The sequence below is a fragment of the Notolepis coatsorum genome, assembly GCF_963971535.1.
Source record: "Notolepis coatsorum genome assembly, chromosome: 8".
NCBI classification, from domain to species: domain Eukaryota; kingdom Metazoa; phylum Chordata; class Actinopteri; order Aulopiformes; family Paralepididae; genus Notolepis; species Notolepis coatsorum.
The window spans coordinates 150,773,175-150,799,362 of record NC_140172.1 but is presented as its reverse complement, the minus strand read 5'-3'; the positions used below and the strand labels follow the sequence as shown (position 1 = coordinate 150,799,362).

Sequence of the window (26,188 nt, the reverse complement as noted above, 5' to 3'; positions counted from 1 at the left end):
AATAACGGCCTATAGTCAGAGAGAGACAGATACAGAGAGATATAGAGACTGAGACAGAGACAGAGAGACAGAGAGACTGAGACAGAGAGAGACAGAGAGACAGATACAGATACAGATAGAGACTGAGACAGAGAGACAGATACAGAGAGAGATAGAGAGACAGATACAGAGAGACAGAGAGACTGAGACAGAGAGAGACAGAGAGACAGATACAGAGAGAGATAGAGAGACTGAGACAGAGAGACAGAGATACAGATACAGAGAGAGATAGAGAGACTGAGACAGAGACAGAGAGACAGAGAGACTGAGACAGAGAGAGACAGAGAGACAGATACAGAGAGACAGAGAGACTGAGACAGATACAGAGAGACAGAGAGACTGAGACAGATACAGAGAGACAGAGAGACTGAGACAGAGAGACAGAGAGACTGAGACAGAGAGAGACAGAGAGACAGATACAGAGAGAGATAGAGAGACTGAGACAGAGACATAGAGACAGAGAGACTGAGACAGAGAGACAGATACAGAGAGACAGAGAGACTGAGACAGATACAGAGAGACAGAGAGACTGAGACAGAGAGAGACAGAGAGACTGATACAGAGAGAGAGAGAGAGAGAGAGAGAGAGAGAGAGAGAGAGAGAGAGAGAGAGAGAGAGAGAGAGAGAGAGAGAGAGAGAGAGAGAGAGAGAGACAGAGACAGATACAGAGAGAGATAGAGATACTACTGGAACTCATACCAGTAGTATGAGTATGAACTAATACCACTGGAACTCATTGAATAAAGATAAGCCGGAAGAAATGGCTATCCAAGATGGGGATGTTTGGACAAACCACTTCACATCACTCTTTACAACTGTACCCCTAAATACAAAAACGGAAACCAGCCAGATATGTGAAAAATTACAAAAATGGGAAAATATCATAAAGGATAATCAAAACCCTTTAGACTTCCCAATCACAGAACAAGAGCTGAAATCAAAACTCCAGTGCCTTAAAGCTAGAAAGGCCTGTGGTACAGATGGCATATTAAATGAAATGATTAAACACAGCTCTGAAAAATTCCAATTGGCTATTAAAATTATTCAATTTGACACTAAATCTAGGCTATTTTCCTGATGTCTGGAATGAAGGACTCATAACCCCAATTTTCAAGAGTGGAGATAAACATCACCCAAAAAACTATAGGGGTATCTGTGTGACGAGTAATTTGGGCAAACTTCTATGTAGTATCATCAACACCAGACTCATAGAATTCCTTACAGAACACAGCGTTCTAAGTAAAAGCCAAATCGGATTCTTACCAAATTATCGTACCTCTGACCATATATACACTCTTAAAACCCTAATTGACATTCACGTAAAACAGAACAAAAACAAAATATATTCCTGCTTTGTCGATTTTGAAAAAGCCTTTGACTCAATTTGGCACAAAGGTCTTTTCTTCAAAATTCTAGAAAGTGGTGTTGGAGGAAATACATATGACTTGATCAAATCCATGTACACAAAAAACAGATGTGCTGTTAGAATTGGAAATAAAAGAACAAATTTCTTCACCCAGGGTCGCGGAGTCCGCCAGGGGTGCAATTTAAGCCCAACATTGTTCAATATATATATAAATGAATTAGCAAAGTTATTAGAACTTTCTACTGCACCCGGTCTGACTCTGCACGATACCAATGTAAAATTACTGATGTACGCAGATGATCTGGTTCTGCTGTCAGCCACTAAAGAGGGTCTACAACAGAACCTAGACATCCTCCACCAGTTCTGTCAGACATGGTCTCTGAACGTAAACATGAAGAAGACTAAAGTCATGATCTTTCAAAGGAGACACGAGTCTCAGAGTTCACATAATACATTTAAATTAGGCACACACATATTAGAAAACACAAAAAGCTACCCATATTTGGGATTGAAAATAAATCATAATGGAAACTTCAATATGGCTGTGAATGAATTGAAGGAGAAGGGAAGAAGGGCTTTTTATGCCATCAAAAGGAAAATTCCAATTGACATCCCAATTAGGACCTGGCTCAAAATTCTAAATTCCGTAATAAATCCAATAATATTATATGGCAGTGAAGTGTGGGGTCCATTAACTAACCAAGATTTCCCAAAATGGGAAAAACACCCATTAGAAGTACTGCATGCAGAATTGTGCAAAAACCTACTTAAGGTCCACAGACACACTGCCAATAATGCATGCAGGGCAGAACTCGGCCAATACCCCCTAATCATTCAAATTCAAAAGCGAGCCATAACATTTTACACACACCTCCAATCAAGTGACCCCCACTCCTACCACTACAAAGCCCTTCAGAGCCAAGAGATGAACCCAGATAAGAGTCCCCTCTGCCAGCTAGTCAGAAATCTCTGCCCACAAATGCCTCAGGACAGATACCAAAAAATCTGGCCCAACCAAATAACCTCAAAACAAAAAGAAAACTATATAGAATATTGGAACAAATCAACCAAATCTCAAAGTAAATTAGAATTCTATTTGACCCTAAACAGAGAGTACACGGTGGCAGAATACCTGACCACTGTGAATGATATAAAATTAAGAAAGACATTGACACGGTACAGACTGAGTGGACATAGTCTAGCCATAGAAACAGGCCGTCACAGGCAGAACTGGCTGCCCAGAGAGGCCAGGCTGTGTTCACTTTGTCATCAGGGGGATGTTGAGACAGAACCTCACTTCCTACTATACTGTGAGAAATACAAGGATCTAAGAGAAGTTTTCTTTTATAAAATAAATAAAATTGATCCACAGTTTATCCATCTCCCTGATAATCAAAAGCTGTTATATATATGTGGGGAGAAAAGTCAGTGTACAGTATTAGCTGCAAAATATGTAGATGGTTGTCATACAATAAGAGAACAAGCCCTGTAAATACATGTATCTGGGTGGCTACATCTGTAAAATGACTACCCGATTGAATGATTATTTTGTAATTTAATATGTTTCTGTTGATTGTTTTACTTATTGCTAATATTATGGTATGTTTTATTGCTTAATAATATATATGTTATTGTTTGTATGTTGGACTTGCTTTGGCAATAAGTATGTTGATATTTCATGCCAATAAAGCCTATTTGAATTGAATTGAATTGATACTGAGACAGAGAGACAGAGACTGAGACAGAGAGAGACAGAGAGACAGATACAGAGAGAGACAGATACAGAGAGAGATAGAGAGACTGAGACAGAGACAGAGAGACTGAGAAAGAGAGAGACAGATACAGAGAGAGATAGAGAGACCGAGACAGAGACAGATAGACTGAGAGACTGAGACAGAGAGATAGAGAGACTGAGACAGAGACAGAAAGACAGAGAGACTGAGACAGAGAGAGACGGATACAGAGAGAGATAGAGAGACTGAGACAGAGACAGAGAGACAGAGAGACTGAGAGAGACAGAGAGACTGAGAGAGACAGAGAGACAGAGAGACTGAGACAGAGAAAGACAGAGACAGAGAGACAGAGAGACAGAGAGAGACAGAGGAGACACGAGGAGAGGAGAGGCCAAACAGAGTTAATGTTCTGTGACCGGGGGGGGGGGGGTGGAGGGCCAGGGTCTGCTGTGTCTGTTACCATGGAGACTGCCATCACTGTGTGCGTGCGTGCATGTGTGTGTGTGAGTGTGTGTGTTTGTCTGATTGAGTGATTGGATGAATGCTCGAGGTTCTGAGTTAGTTCGAGAGAACGTCTGTTGAGACTACGGAGTTGGTGTGAGAGGGAGAGCGCATGTAAGTGTGAGTGTGTGCATGTGCATGTGTGAGAGGGAGAGCGCATGTATGTGTGAGTGTGTGCATGTGTGAGAGGGAGAGCGCATGTATGTGTGAGTGTGTGCATGTGTGAGAGGGAGATCACATGTACAGTATGTGTGAGAGGGAGAGAGCATGTGTGAGTGTGTGCATGTGTGATTTGATTTGATTTGATATTTTTTATTTTCGTGTCTTACATACAGATGTATGCCCAGCCCATATGGGCTTACAAGACACATAACAATAAGTATATAATAATATACTTTACCAATTACTTAACAAATTACATAGACCAAGATGGCCATAAAAAAAGAAAAATACAAGAAAATACAATAAAACGTAATATAACACAAGCTGTACTCAATGTAAATAAACAGAAAAACAGAAAAACAAGGTGAATTCAAATACAATTATATAGGATACAGTGTGTTTTGTCTCAGGTGCCATGCCTTCTCCAAAAATCCTGCAAAACCGAAGATGTCCTCCACAAAAAAACAACTCAACATACAGCTCTCAGACTGCCAAAACAAATCTGGGTTTGCAATTTGAATTTTTTCAAATAAAGCCCTCCTCAAAGTGGTGTACAAAGGGCAATAAAAAACAAAATGATATTCATCCTCCACCACTCCCAGATCACACAGAACACACAGCCGCTCCTCCTCAGGTTTACCCTGGAATCTACCCACTTCCACAGCCAATGGCAGGGTGCCAGACCTCAACTGGGCACACAGAGACCTCCGTCTTCTCTTTAAGTTTAACATTACATAAGGTTCAGTAAAATACTCATTTTTAATTGCAATATATTTTCTAAGTTTAGGTTTTTTGTGTGTGTGTGTGTACGAGTGTGTGAGGGAGGGAGAGGGACAGTGTGTGTCTGTGTGTGTGTGTGTGTGTGTGTGTGTGTGTGTGTGTGTGTGTGTGTGTGTGTGTGTGTGTGTGTGTGTGTGTGATTGAATGTGTCTGCACATGTGTTGTTACTTTTTGCATGGTAGGATGCTCATTATCATCATCATCATTGTTACAAAGGGTCAGATTAAACCGAATATATATATTTATTGCTTGAGATCCCTTGTATAATATTTGTATATCGTTTGATATCCCTTGTATATTCTTTGTATATATACACGGAATATCCCTTTACCTAGGTACAAACCAGACCATAATATTCGTTCTTTTATTGGACAGCGACCCCTAGGCGCCAACGGCCATACCCCCAATGGCAAGTTCAAAGGCAACGCCAAGGCATGTCTCAACATGTCCAGGTTTGCGCAGTAATACGAGACAGAACTGAGGTTGGCACTAGATTATTCACCGTACGTATAAATACGTCGCAGGTGCATACAGCAGTAGAGTATCCTAAACGTTGAAGCCTTCACCACGATACAACGTGCCGTGAAGTGGGCCCCTTTGCCCCTGAATAGAGCCTTGAGAACCGCGTGCGAATATATAGCTAAAGTGTCAGAGTTTAACGCCGTATCGTCGAGTTCGACTTATTCTAATGTGAAGTAATAGTCTATCATTTATAGTGTATCGTGCGGCTACCGTTCTTCAGTGACCAGCATTACCACCGGTTCGTCGTACCTATAGCTAGTGCACTTATCCAGGCTGGGCGGCCTAAACTCGTGCCACCACCCGAGGAGTCCTAGACGAGAACCGTTGGATATGTACACCGGAGAACCTACACCGGCGAATGCAGAGCCTTTTCTGGCTGGATTATATTGCTTTGGTACTGTGGCTGCTGGAGCAGAGAACCGTCTACCCCACTGTCGTGTGGGATCTACCCCTGTGAGGAGCACCCTCGAGCCCGCCTCTAGGACCAGAGGCTGGCTAGCTTTCATCCATGCTGTCGGGCATACTGGATTCTAGCTGTTGCTTTGTCTGCGGACCAAGGGAGTACTGCACTGGCTCCTGTATCTGGAGCCTCGTTATTCCGCGTTGACCCAGACTTTGCTCCCGAACATTCCTCTACCCTGCCGGCTTACAACCGGAGGGAACCCCCCAGTGTCTCCAGCTGACTACGAGTGTGCCTTATGTAATTACTATGCTACAGGTGGCGTCAGTTATACCCATCTTACTATTCTCATGGACTTACGCTCTTGACCTACTTTAAGTGTTCTTCACCTTACAAGCGCAAGTATAATTCTCAATCTGTAACCTACCGTTGCTGCTCTAATAATAATAAATACCTCTAACTAGAACTTTATGTGTCATTGCCGTATCCTTGTGTGGGTGTTCACCAGATATATCCATGTACTGTATGGCCAGTAATTAAAGTACATAACTAAGTAGTGGTTTAATAATACCATACTCTCAATACAGTCAGGGAATTGTACCCCTCAGTTACAATCATCATCATCATCATCATCATCATCATCATCATCATCATCATAATGATAACTGTCGTGTATCTACTGTATGTCTATCTATCTATCTATCTATCTATCTATCTATCTATCTATCTATCTATCTATCTATCTATCTATCTATCTATCTATCTATCTATCTATCTATCTATCTATCTATCTATCTATCTATCTATCTATCTATCTATCTATCTATCTATCTATCTATCTATCTATCTATCTATCTATCTATCTATCACGAATGCGTCACGCCAGGAGAGGTTTAAGTAAAGGGCTGTCACTTTTTATTTGAAAATGGAATGTTTGAAATCGGCGAGACGTTAAATTGTAATGATGTGTTTGAACTTGACATTGGAGGGCAGTTCTTCTATTCATCTCACAATCTTTCCAGCTTCCAAGTGTCCCATATTACTGTAACTGCTCTATTATAACAAGTGGTGCGATCCAAAAAGTGGCATTGGTGTTTATAGGTGAAGTACTGTAGTTAAAGCTGCATCGGGTAGTTTTGAGTAGAAAGAAATAATGACCTCTACAACAGCTATTCCCAAACTGGGGTACTGGCGCAATGACATCGGGGGTAAAAATCTGATTTAAGGCCGTTTCACATGGGGAGCTATAATCCACATGCAGTTCTCTCTCTGATCAGCATGAACGCACCGCGTCTCGTGTGAATAGCCGACACAAAAACACAATCGCTCCGCGAGAAAACGCAGGGCGATATATGCGCACGGCAGGGAAAGCTGACCACAATCCAGCTTTTGTCAAAAAGCATGCGAAAAGTTTCACGGGACCACACTCGGAGTTATGCTCGACGCCATGTCAAGCACATACCCTTCTCATTGATCCGATGAGTCAATCACAAATTGTGTGAGCTGATGCAAATAACATATTTGATATGTGAGATTTGTAGCAGGCTTACAAAAATGGCAAAAAGAACGCGAGAGAGCGCTTGTCCCTGGTGCTAGAGGGGGTACTCTGCTGTCCCTGGTCTCTCTCTCTCCCTCTCTCTCGCTCTCTCTCGCTCTCTCGCTCTCTCTCTCGCATACTTTGCACTTTGTTAGTCCATCAGTGGTTCACTCACTCACTCACTCACTCACTCACTCACTCACTCACTCACTCACTCACTCACTCACTCACTCACTCACTCACTCACTCACTCACTCACTCACTCACTCACCCCTAGACTGTACAGTATACAGCACACATCTACAGCGCACAAACAGTATGACAGAATGAATGGAAGTGAATGAGGAGCCTGACACCTGGGAGGAATGGTGGTGTTGACAGCAGACGACAGGGACAGCAGTGGTCGCTGGCTTACTGGTACTTATTTAACTATTTTAAATATTAAATATTAACAATTTTGTTCCTCACATTTTACCCATTCACTCACACATTCACACACCGACGGCAGAGGCAACCATGCAAGGTGCCAACCTGCTCATCTGGAGCAGTTAAGGGGTTAAGTGTCTTGCTCAAGGACACTTCGACACGCTGCCCGGCCGGGAGGAGCGGGAATCGAACCGGGAACCACTGTCGCAAGACGCACAACTGTTCTACCAAAGGGAAATATCCCTTTAAGGATAGCGTTAGTCATTCTGAGGTGACCATAAATGATTATAATCTATTTAAAATCGATAAAAAATGTGTAGAGGTGGTGGAGTGACCATAGATTGTGGGTCTAACAATTCCTTTGTTGTAATTGGGATTTATAGACCTCCATCAGCTGATGCTAGGTGTATTGATTATTTGGCACAGTTACCCTCTCTGTATACTCAATCGGAAATTATAGTTTTGGGAGATTTCAACATTGATTGGTTGACTAATGCTTCTGATTAAGTCTCAATTTATCTTAATTGATTAATGAACCCGTCAGACCTAATTTGACGAACCCTTTGAGATCGACTCTAATTGGTTACATTTAGTCTAATAGGAGTGACAAAATCATTGCAAGTGGTGTCTTGGATGTAGGTACAGTATCAGTCACCATTGTCCTGTTGTATGTATTGGGAACACATGCAGAGAAATGTAATAATAATAATAATAATTTAAGACCTGCTCAGAGGTCATCAATCGGCACACATGCGATGCATGCATGCAATTCATATCTGCGATTAACCCATCCCGTCGTCCTTCCCCCCCAAGGGCAGCCGGGAGCAGACAGGCGTCAACGTGAGCCGCGCCAGGGGACCAATCAAAGTGCTCCTGTCCGTCTTCGTCAAGGACGCCACAGCGTTAGCGATCTATTGTTGTGCATGTTTTTCCATTGGGTTTATCTTATCGGGGGGGAAACCCTTGCGAGCACGGGGAGAACATGCAAACTCCACACAGAAAGGCCTGGGAGATACCCCACCTGGGTAACTGGCATCATGGAAACCTGGTCCCCAAGCGGGAATCGAACCCTGGACCTTGTAAGGATGTTACTGTAATGAACAAGTGTTTCTAAATCACGTCTATGACAGTGACTTTCATTTGACATCTGGATCTCCTGATGTTGAATCATCTTTAGATTTATTTTACAAAAACGTTCCTTTCTATTGTAAACAAGCAGCTTTTAAAAAGATTAGGGTGACTAATAGATCTAGTCCATGGTTTTAAAAAGATTAGGGTGAATAATAGATCTAGTCCATGGTTTTAATAGTAGTGTGAGATCTGTTCTGACACTTTGCTTAGTATATGATCATAGTGAGATCTGTTCTGACACTATGCTTTCGTATATGATCATAGTGAGATCTGTTCTGACACTTTGCTTAGTATATGATCATAGTGAGATCTGTTCTGCCACTATGCTTAGTATATGATCATAGTGAGATCTGTTCTGACACTTTGCTTAGTATATGATCAGAGTGAGATATCTGTTCTGACACTTTGCTTAGTATATGATAATAGTGAGATATGTTCTGACACTATGCTTTCGTATATGATCATAGTGAGATCTGTTCTGCCTTTAATAGACACCTTGCAGCAGCTGCCCACATGTACCAAGTCTGCTAAGTTGCCGTCCACTTCATCATCAAGTTCTATCAAATGCCCTCGCAGAGGAGGTGACATTGACTCAGAGAACAGAGAACTGTTCTGAAAATATACACACCGGGTACTCTCACACCAAGAGGTCTGAACAAGGACTTTAGTTTCAGACCATTCCTGTGATGATGGATGATCGCGACGCTGACCTTTGATCCTCTGTCCTATTCACTATGGTTTGCGTGGTGTGCTCTCTTCTCTATCCGAGGAACAACCGAGCCAAAGCCAATTAAAGATGAGAAAACTGTGGCGGTGTAGAGTGAGGCACAAGGAAATCCAAAAAGAAGTCAACTCAACTCTCTATAGACCTGTTCGCTGTTTACAAACATACCGCGTTCGAGCCAATCAACAATACCAACTGAGTCACGTGACTAAGTTTCCCCCTACCTGCTTGAGCTGCTGCGCAAAAAAAAAATACAACGGGGCTCTATGGAGAAACCATGGCACGCACTCCCCTGACTAAAAGTCGTTTTAAACGAAATCGGCTAGATGTCATGTAGCCAAATCAGCATGGCTGTGAGTGTGAGTCTTTCACCTTTTACATATCTAGCTTTGGCATGGATTGTTTGTTTAGATCGCTAGCATGGCTAACAAATGCAACAGTGGCTCAGGAGGTAGAGCAGTCGTCTGGCAAATCCGTAGGTTCCCGGTTCGATTCCCGCTCCTCCCGGGCAGCGTGTGTCGAAGTGTCACTGAGCAAGACTCTTAACGCCGAATTGCTCCCGATGAGCAGGTTGGCACCTTGCATGGTTGCCTCTGCCATCGGTGTGTGAATGTGTGAGTGAATGGGTCAAATGTGAGGAACAGATTATAAAGCGCTTTGGATAAAAGCGCTATATAAATGCAACCATTTACCATTATTTATATATTGTAGTCTGCCCTGTTGTTCTGACTAGGATAACGTTCCTTTTTCCCCATTGATGCGCGCGCACACTGAGTCTGACGCATACAGCGGACAGGCCTATAGGACATTCAAATTCAGACGTGTGCAAGACAAATTTAACCAGCTACTTGAACACAGCAACATAAGTAAGAATGACAGAACAGATAACGTAAAATCTTACATGGTTTTACACCATGTCTTGGCTGATTATGACAGGAGGCGCCAGTCCGCGTCTATGCCTTCTACAATGCTGTTCGGTTTCCGGGTTCCTCTGATTGGCCACTAAGCCCACGTGACCCTACGCTAGCACGCCCCCCTTATCGCCGCCAGTTATCGCTTACGCCCGCGCATGCGCATGAGCCGCGACAAGCCCCTTCAATGACAGAGCTAAACTATATCTTAAATATTATGTGTCTAATATGGCCGTCGCTTATCAATTGACAGAGCTCTCATATTTGCGAATGCAACAGCGTTCACCCTGATGTAAACAAAACAAGTCATTGATAAGCAACGGCCATATTAGACACATAGCCATAATTTAAGATATAGTTTATGCATTCGCAAATATGAGAGCTCTGTCATTGAAGTGGGTGGTGTCAGCGTAACAGCGTTCACCCTGATGTAAAGTAGCGATTTTTTATTGGTTTGGCATGAGGAACCCGGAAACCGAACAGCGTTGTAGAAGGCATAGACGCCGCCAGTCCTAACCTGGGAGGTCCTGGATCCTGTTCCGGTTAAGCCCCGCCTCTAGCTCTAGAGAACAACGTAAATTTAGATTCATGTGCATTCAATCAGAGTTTAAGTTCATTATTAAGTGCAGCTTGGAGAATGTTAAAGGAATGTTGCAGGTTATCCACAGCTAGCAGAGCAGAATCAATACAATAATAATAATAATATATCATCTGCGTATAGATATCAGTGGGGTAAAAGTGGTATTATACCTGGATAATGTGACTATCATGTGACCAGAACATGTGGTCTATTTTAAGATGGTGACTTTGTATGTTTAAGTCTGAAGAAGAGCGCGGCCAGGTAGCACAGCGGACTAAGCGCCTGTCTACCACCGCAGAGACACTGGTATCGAATCCGGCTGTCAGCGGTGCCTCCGGCTTGGCCGGTCGTCATACTGACACAATTGGCAGAGTCAGCGGGAGGGAAGCCGGTGGGGTGGTAATCTGGTCATTGTAAACAGCGACTCCTACAGGTCGGTCAGGGCGCCTGCACAGCGAGGGAGGGAAATGGTGAAGGTAGTGTGAGCCTCCCACCCGTTACACTTCACCAATGAGAGTCCGCGCTGTCAGGTGAAAAGAGGCTGCTGGCTGTCTCCTATGTATCGGAGGAAGCATGTGATAGACTTCAGGGCTCCCTAGACCGACCAGTGGGGGGCACATGTGTGAAACGACCAGGAAGGGGAGGGGGGAATTGGCATAACGATGGGATGGGAGGAAAAATACAGAAAAACAGGAGGAGAAAAAAGTGGATATAAAAAGAAAGTCTGAAGAAGAGCAGTAGCTTGAAACAAGAAGGAACTGAATAGAAGGGGGCGACAGCGTCTTCCATCTTCTATCTATCAAATAATTGCATTTGCCAAAATGTTCCTTCAAGGGCAGTGGCCCAGTTTGACTGAACTGCAGCCGGAAAAGAGACAACCGGCTCATTCGTGGTCCACATGATGGGATATGGATTCGTCGAAAAATACATCAGTACGATGACAGATGATAGAAAAACAAGGTCTATGTCTGGGGTCGGTTTTAGGCACAGGTAAGTAAGTAAGTAAGTAAGTAAGTAAGTAAGTAAGTAAGTAAGTAAGTAAGTAAGTAAGTAAGTAAGTAAGTAAGTAAGTAAGTAAGTAAGTAAGTAAGTAAGTAAGTAAGTAAGTAAGTAAGTAAGTAAGTAAGTAAGTAAGTATGTAAGTAAGTAAGTAAGTAAGTAAGTAAGTAAGTAAGTAAGTAAGTGAGTAAGTGAGTGAGTGAGTGAGTGAGTGAGTGAGTGAGTGAGTGAGTGAGTGAGTAAGAAAGTAAGTAAGTAAGTAAGTAAGTAAGTAAGTAAGTAAGTAAGTAAGTAAGTAAGTAAGTAAGTAAGTAAGTAAGTAAGTAAGTAAGTAAGTAAGTAAGTAAGTAAGTAAGTGAGTAAGTGAGTGAGTGAGTGAGTGAGTGAGTGAGTGAGTGAGTGAGTGAGTGAGTGAGTGAGTGAGTGAGTGAGTGAGTGAGTAAGATTTGATGTACTGTATATAGCACCTTCCCAGCACGAATGCACAGAGTGCTTCACAAGTATAAAAACAAAAAAGAAAATGAACAAGGCAATTCATAAAAAACATCCAATGTAAAAACTGTGTAAAAACAAACAGTGCTTCACAAGTTTGAAAAAAACAAAAGAACAGGTCAATTGATAAAAACATACAATATAAAAACAAGCACGGACAAAAACAGAAAAAACGAAATCACCAGTTTGCCATGGCCAAACGCCAACCTGAACAGGTGTGTTTTTAGCTGCCCCTTTAACAAGTCCACAGAGGGGGGGGGGGGGCTCTCGAGACCTGGGGGAGCTCATTCCAGAGCCTGGGGGCCACTGCCTCAAACGCTCGGTCCCACTTAGTCGTTGGCCTGGTTCAGGGCACCACCAGGAGGAGACCTCAGGGGCCGGCTGGAGTTATGTGTGGTGACCCTTTACTGAGGTCAGGTAAATTTCCAACACATCGTCCCCGTTATACACAATCGCACAAAGTGCAGACACACAGTGTTTTCATTCAGTGGGACAGAAGTGAATCCGCTCAGTGCCAAACTGCGCCTACAGGCTGCTAGAAAGAGGTTTCATTCAGACGTAGCAGTCAGACATAATAATCAAAGTCATTCCAGCTTGATGGGGTTTCTTCTCGATAGCGCTGTGACAATTATTGCCTCGCATATAATTGTGATTAACGATTTAACGGGGCCTAGTGGAGTGGGCAGGCCAGACGGTGGTGAACTGGCGCTGGAGGAGGAGAAGAGAGAGCGAGTGGGTAACGCTTAATTCATACTCGCACGTCAAAGTGGTCGCAACTTAAGCACTGCCGAGCTCCCGCAAGCCTACCGGCGACGCCTGCAATGCAGCTGGCCATGCAGCTGTTTACCGTTGCGTCAAATCAATGAAAGCTGACGTGGACCGCGCAGAGCTGTGATTGGCCGCTGCCCTGGGCTGGGTCGTGTACGACGTGTTCCTCCGACCGTATTTACCGTTTATCATCTCGTGGAGCTCGGTCGGGGGGCGTTCCGTTATCGATCGTGATTAACTACGTTACAAACACGGACCAAATCGAAGAAAGACCGGGCTGAGGAAGTCCAAAAATATTGCCATTTTCTACGACACACAAAACGCAGCACAGCCACCTGGTGGTTCGACAGTGTACTGCAACCCACGTGTTAAACTGACGTGAAAGTATGTCGGTCTGGCTCCCATGCGCAAAATATGGGCAACAGCCTTCAACATCAAAAGGTTTTCTTTGCCACACAAACTCAAACAGCATCTGACCTCTCCATGAACCCTGACCTCTCCATGAACCCTCCCTGCAGAGCCAAGGCCGCTCAGCAGGCAGCTCGAGATGAATTTGGACGAGTATGAAGGAGGAGGGTGTTGCTGAGGGAGCTTCCGTACTCAGCGAACCTTCCCTGGGTGATTGATTCAAAGTACAACTAAATATAAATATACTGTATATATATCAGGATACAGCCCTACATTTAGACACATTTCCAAACGTGAAAATAAAGCAGTGATTGCCGTCGGCTCCTGTCATCAGGATCACTCGATTATAGTTACCTGTCCGCCAATCAGCAATACCAACTGAGTCACGTGTCTAAGTTGCCTCGGACCTGCGCAAACTGCTGCGCTAAAAGAAAATACGACGGGGCTCTATGGAGAAACCATGGCACTCCCCTGATTAAATGTGGGGAGTGCGCACACACAGAGTCTAACGTATACAGCGAACAGGTCTATATAAAGTATCTTATATCTGACCCATCCTTACCGTTGACCGTGAGGTAGACCCAGCTGCCATTGTTGAAGGTGTCGTATTGCTGCTCCAGCATCAGGACCTTGCACTCGTACCAACCCTGGTCGTCTGAACGCACATTCTCTATCCTCAGGGACGACTTGCCGTGCAGGGTGGCCCGGCCTGGAAGAGGAGAGGGAAGGAAAGAGGGGGAGAGAGAAAGAGAGGGAGAGAGAAAGAGAGGGAGAGAGACAGAGAGAAGGTGAGCGCAAGAGGGTGGAAGGGAGAGGGAGACGGAGGGAGAGAGAAAAGGGGAGAGGGAGAACGTGAGTAAAATAGATTAAAGGATGGAGGGAACAAGCGGCCGATGAAACAAGGGAAACAAGGGACAGGAGGAGGTGAGGGAGACAGAAGAGAGGGATGAGGACGGGAGGAGGTGAGGGAGACAGAAGAGAGGGATGAGGACGGGAGGAGGTGAGGGAGACAGAAGAGAGAGGTGAGGACAGGAGGAGGTGAGGGAGACAGAAGAGAGAGGTGAGGACGGGAGGAGGTGAGGGAGACAGAAGAGAGGGATGAGGACGGGAGGAGGTGAGGGAGACAGAAGAGAGAGGTGAGGACAGGAGGAGGTGAGGGAGACAGAAGAGAGAGGTGAGGACAGGAGGAGATGAGGGAGACAGAAGAGAGGGATGAGGACGGGAGGAGGTGAGGGAGACAGAAGAGAGAGATGAGGACAGGAGGAGGCGAGGGAGACAGAAGAGAGAGATGAGGACAGGAGGAGGTGAGGGAGAAAGAAGAGAGAGATGAGGACAGGAGGAGGTGAGGGAGACAGAAGAGAGAGATGAGGACAGGAGGAGATGAGGGAGACAGAAGCGAGAGGTGAGGACAGGATGAGATGAGGAAAGCATTGAGATGAAGTAGAGATAAGAACAGAGATAATAATAACTATTAATAATATAATATATCTCTTTCAGGTCTACCATGTCATGCGTGAGATAGAACGTATGTAACAACGGCTAATGGTCATTGAAACCTGAGGAGCTCTTGAATTCTAAGCCAGCATTCTGAAAGAGAACATGGAAAAGAAAAAAGTAGGGGTGTAACAACACATCGATCTGGATTGATGTATCGATTTTATAGTCAACAATCCAAAATAATCTATATTTCAAGTAACATAATGTGAAAACATTGATCATTGTCTTCAAGATACACCTTTATGGCATGGCATGTCTGTGTTACCATTTCAGTCCAAGCGCACCTCCTTCCTAGACGTTCAAACAGTGCTAGCTACTAGTTAGTGGCACCTCCTTCCTAGACGTTAAAACAGCGCTAGCTACTAGTTAGTGGCACCACCTTCCAAGACGTTAAAACAGCGCTAGCTACTAGTTAGTGGCACCACCTTCCAAGACGTTCAAACAGTGGTAGCTACTAGTTAGTGGCACCTAGCTCCTTCCTAGATCTTCAAACAGTGGTAGCTACTAGTTAGTGGCAACTAGCTCCTTCCTAGACGTTCAAACATTAGTAGCTACTAGCTAGCGGCACCTCCTTCCAAGACGTTCAAACAGTGGTAGCTACTAGTTAGTGGCAACTAGCTCCTTCCTAGACGTTCAAACAGTGGTAGCTACTAGTTAGTGGCAACTAGCTCCTTCCTAGACGTTCAAACATTAGTAGCTACTAGCTAGCGGCACCAGGCAGATAATGGCAAGCAGCCAAGGAAAAGACAATGAGGATATTTACTCCCCTCTCTGCAATAAATCAGCAGTGTGGGAAATATTGAGTTTTGGACTGTATGTGGAGGTGAAATATGAGTTTTAAAGATGTTTTCAATTAATCAACTGCTCATGCGGGCAATAGCGCTCCCGGTTAATTTTCTCCGTGGTCAGGGTCTTAGAACGCCAGTCCCAGTCTCAAAGCGTACAGTAGGAGATACCTGTCCGGTTACATAGCAACACTATACTGTTACATTTGCACTCTAATAATAACTTATTTTATTTGCCAAACGTATAATGACAATATATTTGTATCTAATCTAATTTATTTAACTAACAGATTTAACTCTGTTGTTCTAAGCTCTAGAATTAGCTTTTTCCATACCTTCTACTTTCGTTTTTTTTTGCTGGATATATATTTCCTTTTGGACCTTATTTTCTGTAGAGTCTTGCTAGGGCACATGCTTTTCCAGACCTGAAGGCTTGTGACTCTGGTGGATCAGGTGCTTGTTCTTAGGGGTGATCCGTGGTTTTTCCGAAGGATAGATTTTCACTGTCTTCATAGGGAAATGTCTATCGATTTCAGACTGAATGGTATCGTAAAAGGCGGTGGCTTGTTTGATTGGGGCTGGTTGCTTCATTCCCCTCCTGACATGGATGAGTGGTAATTCATTTGCCAAACTCAGACCAGTCTTAGTTTTAGGTCACTTGGAGAGTGTGCTGACTGCAGCTGACCTAGGCCATAGGCCTGAAAACGGATCAAACGTAACGTGTCACAATGGTGTGAACGCTCAGTGGAGGCCAGGGTTGGAAAGTACTGTACTTGACTTGCTACCAAAACAAACGTTTCTAAAACATACAATGGCAGTCAATAGGAACGGTGTCTGTGTTTAACCCGAAAGTAGGCACTGCCACGAAAAGAGCCAGTATCCAGATGACCCAGAGGTGATGAATGAATTGTACCACCTGTTTATGACATTATATGTACATTATGACATTATATGTACCATATAGCATTGTATGTACAGTATGAAATGTTATGTACAGTATGACATTATATGTACCGTATAGCATTTTATGTACAGTATGAAATGTGATGTACAGTATGACATTATATGTACAGTATGGCATTGCATGTACTGTATGACATTATATGTACAGTATGACATTATATGTACAGTATGACATTATACAGTATGACATTATATGTACAGTATGGCATTATATGTACATTATGACATTATACAGTATGACATTATATGTACAGTATGACATTGTATGTACAGTATGCCATTGCATGTACAGTATAACATCATATGTACAGTATGACATTATACAGTATACCATTATATGTACAGTATGACATTGTATGTGCAGTATAAGATTATATGTACAGTAAATATGTAGGCAGACCATGTAAGACAGTATTTTGCAGATGCACGAGACACTAATTACACCCATTCAATACAAAGCCTGGAGGGGATATTATCACTCTAGTGGTTCTGCCTGCCTGCCTGCCTGCCTGCCTGCCTGCCTGCCTGCCTGTCTGTCTATCTGTCTGTCTGTCTGTCTGCCTGTCTATCTGCCTGCCTGTCTGTCTGCCTGTCTTGCCTGCCTGCCTGCCTACCTGCCTGCCTGCCTGCCTGCCTGCCTGCCTGCCTGCCTGCCTGCCTGCCTGCCTGCCTATCTGTCTATCTGTCTGCCTGCCTGCCTATCTGTCTGTCTGCCTGCCTGCCTGCCTGCCTGCCTGCCTGCCTGCCTGCCTGCCTGCCTGCCTGCCTGCCTGCCTGCCTGCCTGCCTGCCTGCCTACCTGCCTGCCTGCTTGCCTGTCTGTCTGTCTATCTGCACCAGCCATAACCTCTACTGTAACTGAGGGGTACAATTCCCTGACTGTATTGTTAGATATGGTATTTAATACCACTACCTCTTGTACTTTAACTTCTGGCCATCCAGTACATGATATAAATATGATGAACACTTTCCCACCTGATGAAACGAAGTCCACACAAATGTACAAATCGAATATTTAATATAGCAAAAGGTATATACAACGTTCACTTGTTTACACTTATGATTTGAAATGCACTTGTATGGCAAATGAGTATTCGTAGGTAAATCAACATTGAATGTCCAATCTCTGGTTACGCAGGGAGTAAGTATACAACCTGGATCTTTAGGAAACTATAGCGATGGTACTTAAATGATTATAGCTGGATACACTAAAGGGGGGGGGGGGGGGTCCCGCTGGTTGTAAGACAGTAGGAGGGGGGGGTTAGAGAAGCCGCTGGCGGTATCCCATCTGGCCGACGATTTCTTGGGAGAATTCAAAGTCTTGAACACGGTGCCCACAGAACCTCGGTCCGCAGACGAATACAGCTGGACCCTCTGGTGGACGGTAGCTGCCGGTCCACAACGGAGAGACGTGAGGCGACCTCACTGGGGTAGAGCGCCGTCTCACCTGGAGTCCTCTCCGGGGGGTAGTTCCAACACTCCGCAGTGTTGGCCGTTATCCATGGAATAATCAAAGCACCCAAAGCATAATCCAAGCCGTGGAAGGCTCGCCGTCGTCCGGGTAGAGTAATCCAATATACAGGTCCAGTCGCCCTGGCCCGGAGCTCCTCGGATGCAAGCACCACTAGTGGTCTGCCCAGCCTGGTTAAGCGTCCAGATAACGTCAGGAATACTGATAACTTTATAACTCTAACCGAACGATGCACCATACATAAATAGACTATTATTAGCTTAATAGAATACGTCCAACTCGACGGTATAGTGCCAAACTATGACTATTCAACTATTAATCCACACGATATCTCAATGCCTATTCTGAGGCCAAGTAGGCCTTACTACACCACACGTGCGTCGTGGGTGAGGCTTCGCGTCTGTTACTCTGTTGGAGGGTAAAGAACTGGACTAAAAGGAAAGTTCTACTTTACTTGCGCCATATATATATGCGCTATGAACAAATAGTACCATTCGTATTTCGCCAGACGTATTCCTACGCGGAACCGGGGCTTGCCACGACATGTTGGGCGGCACGATTGAACTTGAACCTAGGGGTATGGCTGATGGCGCCAGGTTCTCGTCCAATGGTAGAATGAAACTATTATGGGCTGTTTAGTAGACTAAAGGGATATTCAGTGCATATCGTACAAGGAATATACAGGGGATATCAAACGATATACAAATACTATTTAAATATATATATAAATAAATATATATATTCGGTTTAATCTGATCCTTCACAACAGCCGCCCCCTAATTAGTCCCACCTAATTAGCTAAGCAGAGACAGATTAACCGCGCTGTCTACCACTCAAGGTCCGCTGTAAGGGTCAGTCAACTCACAAAGTCATGGGGTCATGGTCATCATCGATAGTGTCTGGGAGTCGGGGCAGTTCTATTAGCCTCGCCACGGGTCGTGTGTAAGTGCGCCCTTGGACGAGTACTTCAGCTGCTCGGACCTTGCCATCGGCACCGGTGATCACTTTGCTTACGCGGCCAGCCGGCCACATAGCTCTGGGTAGTGACTGGTCGATAATCATGACGACTGTTCCTTCTGTCAAATTGTCTCTCTCTTTTACCCACTTCTGGCGGGTCTGTAGAGACGGTAGGTAGTGGAGTAGGAAGCTGCTCCAAAACTTGTCAGCTAGTACTTGACTGTACCTCCACATTCTTCGGCCGTTCGCTTCTTCAGGCCTGTACATTGTCTGGGGTAGCGCGGGGTCCAGCCGCCCCATTAAGAGTGTGTTGGGGGTGACTGGGTCGACATCTGCTACATCACTGGAGACGTAACCGAGGGGCTTTGAGTTCAATACTCCCTCGATCTCCGTGAGGACTGTCATTAGGACTTCCTCCGCCACAGTCTGGGCCCCAAGCACGGCGTACAGGGCTGTCTTTATAGAACGTACTTCTCGTTCCCAGGTTCCACCGAAGTGGGGTGCGTTCGGGGGATTAAACTGGAAGTCAATCTGGGATGGAGCGAGGTGGGTCTTAAGTTCTGGGCCCATAGCTTGGAAGCTCTCTCTCAGCTCTCTTTCTCCGCCTTTGAAGTTTGTCCCGTGATCAGACAACAATGTAGACGGTTTTCCTTTCCGTGATGTGAATCTTCGGAAGGCCATAAGGAATGAGTCTGTGCTCATGGTCGGAAGGAGCTCGATATGTATCGCTCTGGTGGTCATGCATTTGAATACAATACCCCACCGCTTCTCGGTTCCTCTTCCTCTCTTTATATACAACGGGCCAAAGCAGTCCATGCCTGTGGAGTGGAATGGCTTGTCGCCGAGTCGGAGGCGACAGGGAGGTATGTCAGCCATCCGTGGTATGCTGGGCTGCGCGCGCCACTTACGGCAGTCTAGACAGGTTCGCTGGAAGCGCCGCACTGCTTCTCTCCCTTGCAGTATCCAATAACGACGTCTGATCTCCGCGAAGACTCTCTCTGCTCCTGCGTGGTGTACATCCTCGTCGTATTTCTTTATGATCAGCTCTGTGACCTTGTGTCGGCTGTTCAAGACGATCGGGTACTTAATGTCATCTGGTAGATCGGGGGCTCTCCGCAGGCGACCACCCACTCTGATGAGATTATGGGCATCACTCTCGGGTGCCAGGTGGAGCAGTCTGCTGTCTGATGGGACGGGGTTTCCTCCCTGTAGACAGTCTAGCTCATCGGGGAACGAGTCTCTCTGGGCTTGTTGTAGTAGAAGAAGTTCTGCTTCTTCGTAGTCAGCTGCTGACATGTCAGTGGTGGACTGAATCTCTGGGTGGTGCCACAGGAATGTCCTCTGCTGCGCACTCTCTAGGGTAATGCAGTCATCTATGTTGGGGTCTGTGGAGGCGACTGTGCTCAGTCCACAGAACATAGGTTTCTTGTTCTCAGCCTCTTCGTCACTTGCTTCTCGTGGGGTGGGCGTAGGCCACTCTCCTTCCGGGAGCTTGAGGAATTCTGGTCCGTCACTGTAGATGTTGCGACGGGTAAGGTCATCCAGAGACATTCCCCGGGTGATGACGTCAGCTGGGTTGTGTTTGGTGTCCACATACCGCCAGCTCGCTGCTTCTGTTAACTCTTGAATCTCGGTGACTCTGACTCCCACGAAGACTTTGTATCTGCATGAATCAGACTTGATCCATGTGAGTACTGTCGTGGAATCTGACCACAAGATTGTTCTGTGCACCGGAATGGTGAGTTCACGTTGGATTAACGTGGCTAGATGCGCTCCTGCTAGGGCTGCGCAGAGCTCTAGACGTGGGATAGATTGTTGCTTACGTGGGGCTATTCTTGAGCGGGACAGGATGAAAGCAGTGTGTATCTTTCCTTCCTTCTCTTGGGCGCGCAAGTAGGCCACCGATCCATAGGCTACTTCGGAGGCGTCGCTGAAGACGTGTAGATCAATCTCGCATGTCTCTGGCCTCACTGTGGATGGGAAGTAGCTGCGGCGTATATTGACGCCTGGGAGTGAGCGGAGTTCCGTCTCCCACTCTCTCCATGTTGAGGCAAGGTGTGCAGGTATTGGGTCGTCCCAGCCCTGGTCCTTGTCCCATAGTGCTCGTACAATCATCTTTGCCCTGGTGGTGTAAGGTAGAATACATCCCAACGGGTCATATTGTCTGGCGAGTGTTCTGTACACACTCCGTCTGGTGGTCGGTATCGCCGTCGACCTTCCCTGCTCTGGAGCCAAGGGTTTGTGTCTATAGTGGAGCGAGTCTGTTTTGAAGCGCCAGACTAGTCCTAGTGTCATTTCTTAGGCTTCTCCTGGGATGGTCGCCATCCAGGTCTCGCTGCTGGCAGCCTTGTCCGCGGGGGAGAGGCTGCGCAATACGTGCGGGTCACTGCTGGCCCACTGCCTGAGATCAAAGCCGCCTTTGATCAGGGAGGCGCGTAGCTTGATTAGGAGAGCCTCGGCTTCTTCTTGAGTCGAAACGCTTTGTAAACAGTTGTCCACGTAGAAACTGTTCTTCACACTGTGTTGGACCTCTTCATCTGCTGTTGGGTCCTCTGCGACGTGTTTCTGTAGTGCAAATGTAGCACAGCACGGGCTGCATGTGGTTCCGAAGGGGAGTACTTCCCACTGGTAGATGGCTGGGTTCTCATCTCCGATCCTCTCTCTCCATAGGAACCGCAGCAGGGGCTTGTCCTCCTCTACTAGTCTCACCTGCAAGAACATCCCTTTGATATCCCCGCTGATAGCCACCTTGTCCTGGCGGAAGCGCAGTAGCACGCCTAGTAGGGAGGGGCCGAGTGTGGGGCCGGGCAAGAGCTCTTTATTCAGATTTTGGGATCCGATCTGGTAGCTGCAGTTAAACACAATGCGATCCTTGCCGTTGTGATGGACCTTGTGATGCGGCACGTACCATGATTCGGTCGTCTGATCGGCCTCTTTAATGTCAATCTTTGTTACGTGTCCCGCTGTGATTAGCTTCTCAATCTCAGCGCGGTACACACGCTCTTGAGCGGGGTCTTTGGCTAGGCGCCGCTCTGTGTTCAATAGATAGCGCTCCGTGGCGTCTTTCTTTGCGTGAAAGGTGGGCATTCCCTCTCGCCTCAGGAGTGGAGTTGCGTATCTCATCACTCCGCCGACTGTGACTCTCTTTGTCCCTTGCTCGAGTAGGTTGATGGCGTAAATGTCTTCTTTAGAACGAATATCTTTCTTTCCGTTCTTAAAGGGCATTGTCTCTAGTGTCCATAGCCTCTCGACATGCTGCAGGAGAGTGGTGTCTTCTTCTGTCGTTCTGGAGTGGAGGCAGCTAGTGGCTGCTGTTCGGTTGAGAGATTTAGCGAGGGGGCCTTGTAGGGTCCACCCTAGGCGGGTCTTGACTGCTGCAGGACAGCCTCGGGGTCCTGTATGGACCCGGTCAATCGGGACTATGAGTTCTGCATGGTCGGAGCCTATCAGCAGGGTCGGGGTAGCGCCGTCTATGAGCGGGATAGGTAGTTGTCGCAGGTGCACATATTTATCCATCAACTTGGCGATAGGGTAGGTGTACTGCGATAGTCCTATTTCTTGGCTGGTGAAAGCATTTGTAATCTTATGCCGTCGCTCTGGCTGCCCGTTTGCTGCGATAGTGAAGGAGACATTCTCGCCCTTTAACGTCTTTAAATCTCTTCTTATTGTCCGAATCGTCATTTCGTTCTTGCTCCCCCGCAGTCCCAGCTGGGCCGCAGCGGACGCGAGCAGAAGGGTCTTCTCTGACCCGTCATCAAGGACGGCGTAAGTGTCCATGACTTTATCTTGGTAGCTCAATGTCACACGGACTACCTTTAAGAGCACTTGGGCGCCGCTGCTGCTGGCGGGGTCAATGTACATGACACTTGCCTTGGTGCCGCTCGGTGGTGCAGGTGGAGGCCGTCTTCTGTTACTTTCGTGTAGTATATCTAGATGGGCTCCGTCGCACCGACTGCACCTTTTCTTTAGGCGGCATTCGGCTGCCATGTGTGGTCGCGCACATCGGTAACAGCGCCTGTTGGACTTTATCCATTGACTCACTTCTTCTGCATTCATCTTTGTGAATAGGTCACATTGTGACAGCCAGTGTTCTTTCTCACAGTAGGGGCAAACCATCTTCCACTTCTCTTTTCTCGAGGGGGTACTGTGGCTCTTACTGCTCGGTACTGACTCTGATTGGTGCATGACAGTCACCGATCTTCTTCCATCATTTATTCTCCTGGGTCCCTCTCTGGAGCTTGGCGTGCTCCGCCCGAACGTATCCAGTCGTAAGCTGCTGACTTCTCTCGCCAGGAAGTCGGCTAGATCAAGGAGGGATGGTTCGGGGCCGTTGGGATCCCGGTAGTCTCTCTGCCGCCTAAAACGCTCTTGTCTTGCGGGTGGCAGCTTCTCCAAAATCCTCTCGACGTTAGAGTTGGCGTATAGCTCATGCATGCCCTTTTCCCGTTGCGCTCCCAGCATCCCTACCAGGGACTGCACTTTGATTGACAGGTCGTCTAATGAGCGATTGTCTGTGGCTGGGGGTAGGCGATCAATATGCCTTATCTCTTGGATTACGTAATCCCATATACGTCCATACCTCTGGTCCAGCGCCGCTAGGGCCGCTGTGTATGGTGTCGAAGAGGTGGCATAGGCTAGCGCTATATTGTGCGCTCGCGGTACTTTCAGGTGCTTCAGTAATATTGCATACTTGTGGCGTTCATCAGCGACATCCACCATCATTGTCTCTAAGCACATCCGGAGCTCCGTGTACTGTGCTCGACTCTCATAGGCGAAGTCTGGAAATGACGGCGTGGCAATGTATGACGCCGTGGATGGCTGATACATCGGCGAGCGTTGGGGGAGAGACCTCCTAGGCGAGTCCCCTCTTGCGCCTCGCTGTGGGCTGGTACTGACAGGGTACCATGGCCCGCTGGTCCAGGTGCTATTCCTCGGGGCTGGTCGTGCGTCGTGCTCACCCGTGAATAGAGTCGGGGGTCTGTAGCGCAGCGCCGCGGGGGTATAGCCTGGGCTGTATTGGACCTCCTGGTCCGGTGGAGTACTGTGCTGTCGTCGGGCTTGGTTCTCCTCCTCTCCCTCTTCTTCCTCTATCAGGTCTTCCAGATCCTGTAATCGTTTATTTAGCTTCTCCGCAGTGTATGCCGCTCCTTCCTTGTAGCTGGGTCTCGCTTGGACCGGTCTGGGAAGGGGGTCTGCGGGGGGTATAGGCTCGGTCTGTTGGTCAAGTTCAGGGTCGCTTGCTCGTTGAGGAGACGCTGCCCTTGACTGTTGTCTCGACGAGTTCCTTGAACCCCTGGCGGAGGGAGAGGGTGTTGCCTTGCGGATCAGATGCTCCATTAGCTGCGCTTGTAACTTGTCGCGCTCGACTTCGCGCTTGGTGAGATCTGCTTCTCTTTGGGCACCGGCAGCGGCGCGCTGGGCGTCGGCCCGGTCTCTTGCCATATTCTCTTCCGTCTGAAGGCGTCTCATCTCCAGGCGTGTGCGCTCTTCTTCGCTCCGTTGTTGCGCTTGGAGTTGTTCGCGCTCGCTAAGCGCCTGTGCTTGGAGACGATCGCGTTCACCCTGAAGTCGATCGCGTTCGGTAGAGGCTGTCATGCTGACGAGGAACGCCTGTTGTAGCATCCTCTCCGCTTCGCTGGGGGAAGGCGGTTGTGGAGGTGAGCCGCTCCTGCGTGAGCCGCTCCTGGGGGTACTCGTTGGGGAGTCCTGGAGCTCTATTTCCTCTGCGCTCTCCTCCTCTTCTTCCGTGCAGAGTTCTCTCTCTGTAGGGCTGTCTTCCTCCCGGGGCTGGTCGGGGACTACTTCTTCGGTAGTGGCGGGGGGTAAAGGCATGTCAGCTCCCTCCTGGTCCCCACCGTGAGCTTGGTCAGTTACATTAGGACCTACTAGGGCCTCTGTGGTCGGGGAAACCTGGTCGTTAAGGTCAGACATAATTTTACTTTCTACTTTTACCGCGTTTACCGTTTGTCGAAGGCTAGGTAGTTGACTGACAGTGTAATCCTCTAAGTACTGAGGTGGCTGTCGTCTGCGCCGCGGGCGTTCTAGGTTAGGAGGACCGTTTCGTGGAGTGTTCATCATAGGCCATTTCAATATTAATAACACTATATTAATATTACACTAGTTACCCTCCGGCTCGAAGGACCAATTGTAACTGAGGGGTACAATTCCCTGACTGTATTGTTAGATATGGTATTTAATACCACTACCTCTTGTACTTTAACTTCTGGCCATCCAGTACATGATATAAATATGATGAACACTTTCCCACCTGATGAAACGAAGTCCACACAAATGTACAAATCGAATATTTAATATAGCAAAAGGTATATACAACGTTCACTTGTTTACACTTATGATTTGAAATGCACTTGTATGGCAAATGAGTATTCGTAGGTAAATCAACATTGAATGTCCAATCTCTGGTTACGCAGGGAGTAAGTATACAACCTGGATCTTTAGGAAACTATAGCGATGGTACTTAAATGATTATAGCTGGATACACTAAAGGGGGGGGGGGGGTCCCGCTGGTTGTAAGACAGTAGGAGGGGGGGGTTAGAGAAGCCGCTGGCGGTATCCCATCTGGCCGACGATTTCTTGGGAGAATTCAAAGTCTTGAACACGGTGCCCACAGAACCTCGGTCCGCAGACGAATACAGCTGGACCCTCTGGTGGACGGTAGCTGCCGGTCCACAACGGAGAGACGTGAGGCGACCTCACTGGGGTAGAGCGCCGTCTCACCTGGAGTCCTCTCCGGGGGGTAGTTCCAACACTCCGCAGTGTTGGCCGTTATCCATGGAATAATCAAAGCACCCAAAGCATAATCCAAGCCGTGGAAGGCTCGCCGTCGTCCGGGTAGAGTAATCCAATATACAGGTCCAGTCGCCCTGGCCCGGAGCTCCTCGGATGCAAGCACCACTAGTGGTCTGCCCAGCCTGGTTAAGCGTCCAGATAACGTCAGGAACGATGGGGGTACTGATAACTTTATAACTCTAACCGAACGATGCACCATACATAAATAGACTATTATTAGCTTAATA

The 26,188-nt window shown here is 46.7% G+C and overlaps 1 protein-coding gene across 1 annotated transcript in view; it reads right to left on the bottom strand.

Moving 5' to 3' along the window:
- The window catches only part of igsf9bb (immunoglobulin superfamily, member 9Bb), a gene marked incomplete at both ends in the record, with an annotated part of 506,998 nt that overhangs the window by 316,593 nt on the left and 164,217 nt on the right, over positions 1 to 26,188 (bottom strand). The window contains 1 exon segment of the mRNA XM_084319954.1: positions 14,042 to 14,188. Within this exon segment, the coding sequence (XP_084176080.1) occupies positions 14,042 to 14,188 (147 nt within the window).